Source organism: Amblyomma americanum, chromosome 11 (genome assembly GCF_052857255.1).
Source record: "Amblyomma americanum isolate KBUSLIRL-KWMA chromosome 11, ASM5285725v1, whole genome shotgun sequence".
Taxonomy (NCBI): domain Eukaryota; kingdom Metazoa; phylum Arthropoda; class Arachnida; order Ixodida; family Ixodidae; genus Amblyomma; species Amblyomma americanum.
Genome location: NC_135507.1, coordinates 67,374,154 through 67,382,905, shown reverse-complemented (window position 1 = coordinate 67,382,905; position 8,752 = coordinate 67,374,154). Strand labels below are relative to the sequence as shown.

Below are 8,752 nucleotides of genomic sequence, written 5' to 3'. Positions count from 1 at the left end.
GAAAGGATAGGGGGGAGAGGTGATAAACACCCTTTTTCAATAACAATATACTTGTCCAAGTTGAACAGGTAAAATGAAAATTGGTATTTGGGAAAGGAAATGACGCAGTATATCTCTCACATATCGGCGGACACCTGAACCGCGCCGTGAGGGAACGGATAAAGGACGGACTGAGAGAAGAAAGAAAGAGGTGCCGTAGTGGAGGGCTCCGGAATAGTTTCGACCACCTAGAAATCTTTAACGTGCACTTACATCGCACAGCACAGGGGCGCTTTTGCGTTTCGCCTCCATCATAACGCGGCAGCAACGGTCGGGATGGAACTCGGGTACCCCGGATCAGTAGCCGAGCGCCCTAACCACTGTGCCACCACGGCGGGACCGTATAGGTGGGCCAGTGCGCAGTATAACTCTCTTGAACGAGCCCCTTAAGGACGTCCTACTAGACGCTGCAAATGCAACTTAGAAGGTTCCGAAGGAGATCTGATGAGAAAAAAATAATTGAATAAATGAAATTTGTTTTTGTGGAAAGCAAATGGCGCAGTATTTGTCTCGTATATCGTTGGACACCTGAACCGCGCCGTAAGGGAAGGGATAAAGGAGGGAGTGAAAGAAGAAAGGAAGAACGAGGTACCGGAGTGGAGGGCTCCGGAATAATTTCGTCCACCTGGGACTCTTTAACGTGCACTGACGTTGCACAGCACACGGGCGCCTTAGCGTTTCGCCTCCGTCGAAACGCAGCCGCCGTGTTTCGATGGCGGCAAAACGCTGACAGAGCAAGATTTCATGCTGACGCCGATGGTAGAGCTTCGGAATATGAAGTCATCGGCGGCAAAAACTCAGCGACGAGAAGTGGACAGCAGCACTAGCATCTTAAATTTGAATTTGAAACTGATAAACTATAGTGAGGAAAAAAAGTGCCCAATTGTCCTGACATTCGCTGCGGGCTGTGATACGCCTTTAGCAGTCAAAAGTATTAATGAATCTGCTTGTGGAAATATCCGTGCATTCTGCGCAATATTGCATGTGCTGACATCGGTTGCAAGTTTTAAAGACGCGAAGGGTATTGTTCATGAGTCGGCGTGCAAAATCATGCACATTTCAGAGTTCAGGATGTTTGCCATTAAAAGATGTAGTAATTACATCTCTTTACAAGCCCGTATTCTAAAGTAGACGATTCTAGTGCGGAGCGTCCGTGATGGTGTTGCATTTGGTCGGCTGGAGCGATGATGTATTTCGAGGTACGTTTCCTCAACGAAGAATAATTGCATTCAAATAAAAGTTAACATTTAAAGCCAGCAGCAGAATGGTAAGTACAGATAGTAGAAGGGTAGTTTGTTGGGCCAGTTGGTGCATGGTACCATGCAGAGAAACCAGCAGAACAGGACGAGTGCACAGGAGAAGGAATTCACAAGGACGTAAGTACAAACATTTAGAACAAAAGATACTGCACAAAAGCCAGAGTGCAAAGCATGTGATATTAAAAGGAAAAACCAATAACAAAGGAAAGCTTAAAAGCGATGCACTGAGAATGCATACGCCTTCAAATAGAGGCTCGTACGCGAGACTGCAATTGGAAATCATTCTACAGATAAATATTAGCAGCTTTTTTTTATAACATGAGAATAGACGACACTCATGCTGGAGCAAATGCCTGATCTTATCTGCCAAATTAGCGATATCTGACACTGCATTGCTTATGTTGTTCTGAAACACTCCGCATTCTCAATATTTTTGCCGTGCATCCCCAATTAGAGCAGTGATTGCGAAGGCGCTTGGTTACAGAAGTGCCAAGATTTTGTGAGTGCTTCTTCATTCTGTGATTCGGATTCCTGCCTGTGGTGTTGCATTAACAACGGATAGTCTGTGTTGCAACGTTATTGTGCAAATATTTTTTGTGTATATTACCTCTCCCTCTATCCTCTCTGCCTGTCCCCTCACCTCTTTCATTTCATTTCTCCATTCTGCCTGCTATCTTTCATTTCCGCTGCACCAGCTTAGATGATTTTTGTGTTTTTTCAATATTTTGGATCTCTCGTTGCAGTATTATGTTCTATCTTTTTTTGCAACATTTTTCTACGGGCAGGTAAAAATTCTCTGAATGAACGCTCCTTAAAACACTTCTTCTTGATATCCCTCTTGGAGGGCTCCAAAATTGTGGACAGCATGTGCTCGGTGCATTCCAATATACGAAGGAAAATTAGGGCACCTACACAAGACACAAAAAGCAAAATTTCCAGCATAAACACCGTGTAGCTCTCCTTAAATGTTGCGGCTCAGCGCATAGACAGAAAACTTTCTATAGTGATCAATTACTCACAAGAAAATGATCTCTCATTTTGTAGGTTATAGGCGTAGAACGGATGAAAAGAATGGATTTGGTACCCTGAGGCTAAAAGTTCTAGCCGACAGTGTGTACTGCGAAGTGAAACCTTAGGTAGAAAACACACTGGGTTATATTTCTTGCCGCTCACTCTTCGCTTTGTATATTACATTATTTCGCCCTTTTTTTTCTTTCAAATGAGAGACATTTATACCTGAAACCTTAAGGTGAGCAGCTAACCTGTTTTATTGATGGAGGGATATAAGGGAATGCTGCCGCAGCAGCGCCATTGCCGACTTTCCGGCCGACTCGCAAAATTTCAGACATAATTATTCGTTCAGTAATGGTGAGTACCATTTCCAATCGAGGACTCGAGCCTGTTTAAAGGAACACAAGAAGTTTTGTGGTTTGTTTTTTATTTCGAGAATAAAAGTAGCAGTCTGCCCTGAAACTACTCAACGCGGTGATCGACACCTTCTTTTGAAGTATATCCGCTCCATTTCAAGAAATGAGAATTGTTTTCACGCCACATGTCAGAGTCAATGTTTTCGTGCCTGCGTTTCTGTTGTTCGAACTGCCAAACAGCTCCCCTTGAATTCTTTACGCTTCGTTCAAGTTGGACTGTTCGATCAATTGCTATTTCCCTTAGACTGCTTGCCGGGTCTGAAGAAACATGATAGTGAACACCTCCAGTAGTGGATCGAAAACGGTCGTGTTTGTCTCGCTAATGGTTTTGTAAATGAAAACGAAAATGCGTTAAGGTCCAAGGAGAGTCCGTTCTTATCATTCATAGGAGGGAGCCCTTTTCACAAGCCGCAGACCCTTACGTGTGACACGCATATTTCCCTGAGATGGTCCTCAGTACTTATTTACCTTTCCTGTTACGCTGTTTCAGTTTACAATCTGTATTTTTTTATGTATATTTCGAAGCAAATGTGTAGAAAAAGGTTCTATGTTCTCCTTCCGGATGTGAACGACGTTTGTACTCCTTCTGTGCATGTCGTGAGCCATAGCCGCACGAATGGCGTCCGTGTTGCGCGTTTATGGGTTTTGTGTTTTGCTTCTGGATATGAACGACGTTTGTAGCCCATCTGGGAATGTCGTGAGCCTCAGCCGTAGAAATGCCGAGCGAATGGCGTCCGTGTTGCGTGTTTATGGCAAGGTTGATTTTTCCTCGGCCTCGCAGTCGTTAGAATAGAGGCACAGGTTGGTCCATTGATGCTGGATGTTATGAAGACTATGAGCTCACCATCATACCGTGTGGCTCTACTGTGCAGTCGTGTAGACACTCAACGCATCGGCGAGCTTAGTTCAGTCATCCCCGTTCCTTTCACGCTGTGGATATGCATAGAAGACGGCAAGTGCTACGAACAGTTTTCAGAATACGTAACTCAGCCCGTTCAGTTTTCGAGACCAGGTTTAGTGTTCATACCTCTGCACAGGGGACTTCCAAGTCGTATATACCATGATATTGCGCTTTTCAAAAAGTACCACTCGAATATTCACTGGGTCTTTTCAGTTTAGAATCACATGGACGTGCATCAGAAGCTTTCAAACAATTCATGTCAGGTGATTACGGTAACTCGTGGCTAAATCAATGCGCCTTCTGAAGGGCACAGGACATGCGAAATGCGGAAAGTATTTTTGAGTCCTAAAGCAGCTTTTTCCGAACACCGAATGGATACTGGTAGATATCCTAAGCACAGAACATTTGCGTACGCAGTGTTTGACAAGCCTATCCAGATATGCAGAAAGTTTGAAGGTCAAAACGTGCTTTCTGCTAAAGAGGCCTACGAAACTTTAAACAACACGCTGGTTGAGCGATGCAACAATAAATCGGACAGTGATTCTCTGCTCATGGACATGCGTGTCGATTTTGTCCTTGGCGGACGTAGTCCAAGCTGTCCATCGCACTGTTTCCAGTACGCCTATGCTACGTTTCCGCCGACCTCCCTCAGCATGATTGTAAGTCGCAGCGGCCCCTCACGCCCTTCGTTTGTCAGCAACTGGCGCTCATTTTTCGAGCTCTCAGCCTTGCTGGCGCCGTTTGCTGTTGTGTTTCTTCTACTAACGCGTCTCCAACTGCGATTATATCCGGATCAGTCTACAAGTTTATCAGCTGCAGTAAATTTTTTAGCGACCACATACCTGGGACGCAGTCCTCCTCCATTGCCGTGTTTTGGGACTACATTCATGAGAGTCTTCATGATTGTGTGGATGTTCGGCGTTTCGTTTCTTTTGAAATTCACCCAAACTACGATCACTGCTTCGCGCAGTGTTCCCGAGTACACGGGGTTACTTAGAAAAAAGAACCAGCTGGCAGCGTTGCTCGATGCAGGGAACATAAAGCCGTGCCTCGATATCTTCATTGCGAATGGTATTCAGAAAGCGATCTTTAACGTAACCTATTTAGAAGCGCTTCGCAGATCTCGAAACCGCTGTGGCCGAAACTGCACGGTTAGCTATGTGTGGTACGAGTGCATTACGAAAATTCAATCTGGAACGCATGCGGGTGTTATCTGGCGTATGACACATCTGATAGCCAGAGCACTGCAGAGACAGCTTGCAGTTGGAGAAGAAACATTCATGACTGGAGTAGTGTGGTCAGCAGCCCATGGTCAACTTCTCACAAGGTAGGAGTGAGTTCATTTGAAGGTTCTTGACATAATTTTAGTGTAATATTAGAAAGAATATTTTTATCGATGCTCGCTACCGAAGTAATCCAACACGAAAAACAGAAATATCGCTCGAATTATGCGCTGTTTGCATCGCTCAATGGGAAATAATGCACTAGCGAGCCTCCTGTTTTCTTCATCTTTTACTAATTTCATTTCCAATTTTGTAATTTGAAGCAAATCAAGAATATAACCTTTCTCGTGTTGCAGTTATGAGCACGGGTGGTATGGTAAAACCGAGAATTTCAGAGCTATATAGTCAGTACTTAATTTTTGGGTAAGCTGAATAAGTGAGCATTGGCTTTCGAAAATAAAAGTTACATAAAATACGTCTCTTCATAGGGCAAACGTTGCAGGGGGATGTTAGAAAGACGTCAGAGCGCACGCCTTGTTTTACAACCGCAATAAATTTTATTACGCTGAAAATCTAAACAGTGAAAGAGCACAAATGCAGCAGCTTCGATCTGAGCCGCTTTTCAATGTCGCGCAGCTGCGGCTAAGTTTAAGCAGCCAAGAGATGTCCACCACTCTCACGTATACTTTGGAGAAATTTTTCAATCCGGAAAACATTTTGTATATATATCATCACAACTGGCCTCTGCCTTCTCAGGTAGGCAGTTACATAAATGTACACTTCAGCGCACTTAACCAACTGCGCAAATTAATTTCCTACTGCAGGAAGTAAAACAAAAACATGTAATTTCTTCTCTGTTGAGTTTTAATCTTCGTTAAACGTTTCGGTGTAAATGTTTCGCGTATATCAGAATGCATAATACAACTGAAATATTCGGCATGACTATCAACATTACGTTATTTTCCCACTTATCTCCAAGACATAAAACGACTGCGAAAAAAAGGAAACAAGAACGACATTGCAAGTCTCGTTAACTGTTTACAGAGCAACGTCTAGGATGCAAAACTCGCTTCTTTGATTTCACGCTGCCTTCTTACATGGCCCACAACCCTCATAAGTTTTGGCGGTACTTATCTGAAGAGCAGTCAACTGGCTCCATCATTACAGATTTCCGAGACATAATAAGTATACTTGATGCTATTGCAAATGCTTTCAATAAGTTTTTCCTGTTAATTTTCACCCGAACAGCGTCCCACGCTTCTCTGCCCACTTACATAATCAAGGAACCCATGACAGAACTATCCATTAGTGAAGCTGCAAGCATTTGTCTTTTACAAAATCTTGTAACAGAATAATCTCCGGGTCCTGATTCCATCTCAAGCACATTTTTGCCCGATACACTTACTGGGTGTCTAAAAACCTGCATATAATTTATACAAGATCCTTACAACCACTCGTAATCCCAGATGACTGGCGCTGTGCGAAAATAATTCCCATACACAAATCTCCCTCCAGCACTGAACTGAAAAACTATCGTTCGATATCGTTAACAAGCACAAGCTGCAAAGTGATCGAACACATTATTTTTAAAAGCCATAATCTCATATCTAGAAAATAAATACCTCACTTAGGAAAAACAACATGAATTCAAAAAAGGGCTCAGAACAGTTACGCAGCTTGCTGAAATTGCTGATGACATAGCGAACACAATTAGTGATGCCAACCCGATAGATCCTATATTCTAAGATTTCTCTAAAGTGTTTGATGTTGTTCCTAACGATGACTTTATAACAAAATTACTATCTTTTGGAATAGATTGCAAAATTGTATCATAGATTTCCTGCTATATAGAGACCAGAAAACAATGTGTTTAATTAAGTGAATACGTTTCGCGAACCTGGATGTGCATTCAGGTGTACCCCAGCGATCAGTGCTTGCGCCTCTTTTGTTTCTCATTTACATAAATGATATTCATTCATGTGTTATTTCATCTATTCAGCTTCGGTCTATTGTAGACGGTTGTGTCTTATACATAGCTGTAAAAAATTAGAAGATCAAATTCTCCATATTAGTTCTTTAGAACCAATCCACACTTGGCGTAAGACGTGGGGAATGAAACTTAACGCGGATAAGACCAAAAGCATCACATTCACTAACAAGAAGCAGCCTCTAAGTTTTACATACACACCTGGTGACCCACAGGTAAAAAAATATGATCAGGTGAAGTATCTGGGATTCATCTTAACAACCAACCTGCGTTGTGAACTCTACACCAAATCAATTTGTTCTAAAGCTGAAGGTAAATTAAATTATTTAAGGCGAAAGCTGCGTAACACGCCGGCACATGCTAAACTCAGTGCAAACACCTATCAGACCTACCCTAGAATATGCGGATATATTCTGGAGCCCCCATTTAAAAATTTTAATCAACAAAATATAGCGCATCCAAAAACTTGCAGTAAGGTATGTTTACTCAAAATATTCACGCCAGACTAGTGCTACCAGTCTAATAATTCAATCAAGTTTACAAAGCCTGTCAAAGCGAAGAATCATTTCAAGGTGAAAGTTCTATTTACAACTTCTTCACGGCCCCTTCAAAATAACGAATTCACAATACTCACACACTCCTTTCAAACACTCGTATGGAACTAACCATAGAAAAACAGTCCGTCAACGAGTCAGCCGTGTAAATATCCTCTAGTACTCCCTATTTCCAGATGCCATATCCTACCCGAATAAATTACCGGAAGATGCGGTGAAGTGTACGTCCGTTATATTATTTGTTATTATATATAAAAATTTGACTTTACTGTTTAATTATATCCCATTCTTTTTGTGTTTGGATCAGAGATCTCTGTATTCTTGTATTTTTGTTTTATTGTGTTTCATCACGTTGATGCATTGTAAACGCTCCTGCATGCGCCCGAAACCGGCCTGCAGTATGTTTAAATAATAATAATAATAATAATAATCATATGCCTACATGGGCTAAACATATATACGATATGTGAAGTGGGAAAATTTGCTCCTTCTCATGTAGTGATGTTCAGCATACGAAAAAGATGCGCAAGTGTCAAGAGAGCAGAAGGAAGCTATTTGAAAATCTTACCGACAACATTACTTTCGAATTGAAGCGGTTACGTGCAAGCAATACAGGTTATTCAAAGATGGATCTCAAGAGGACAGATTCCACACTCGTGCTGTGCTTCCGCTTTCAAGGTTACATTCTCTAATGTCAACTGCTAATGTAGTTTCACCACTCATAGTGGCCCACACATCTGAGTTGCTGGATGCATTATCACTTCGGCACATATCTCGGATCATACATATTCGATATTACCACATTTCTGTAGACATCCCTCGTAGGGAACGTTTCAATTAGTGTGTTACGGTAAAGTCTCTGTGAGGCGGCGCTGCCGGCCCTTTTTTAAACACCTGCACTTGAGGTGACGCTAAAGAAATATAATGTATACCTTGCTGTCTCTAGTGACTATCATCTCACGCAGGCACCAGCACCGCCGGCTGGTTTTGGCCTTGGAAGAGCATGGCATCACTGCCGCCAAATCTTCAAGGCTGACTGCAGTGCCCCAGACAAAGAGTCTGGTGTCCTTTGACATGCCGTTTTATGATTACATGTACGTTTATGTGGCCGGTTGTGGTATAGCTTCGGGCACACTTGTAGGAGAGCTGATTAGCCGAAATTGCTGGAAGGTGTGTTGCTAAAGCGGGGTACAAACCAGAGGCTGTCCTTGAAGCTCCTTCAAGCTTTATAGAGACTGCGGATCTACTGAAATTTGTTGACCTCACGATGGGCACAGTGCTTAACAGGTGAATATTGCCACCTTTGCTGAAAATCAAGCACTTTCATATGACCGCAGTAATCCGTCTTGAGCGAGAAAAATG

The 8,752-nt window shown here is 42.6% G+C and overlaps 1 protein-coding gene across 1 annotated transcript; it reads left to right on the top strand.

Moving 5' to 3' along the window:
- Positions 1 to 1,359: 1,359 nt before the first annotated feature.
- LOC144109680 (uncharacterized) lies at positions 1,360 to 8,463 on the top strand. The gene is made up of 4 exons (XM_077642481.1): positions 1,360 to 1,415; positions 3,598 to 3,677; positions 4,044 to 4,720; positions 8,356 to 8,463. Exons 1-4 carry the CDS (start codon positions 1,360 to 1,362, stop codon positions 8,461 to 8,463), a joined length of 921 nt encoding a protein of 306 aa, XP_077498607.1.
- The last annotated feature ends 289 nt before the right edge of the window (positions 8,464 to 8,752 follow it).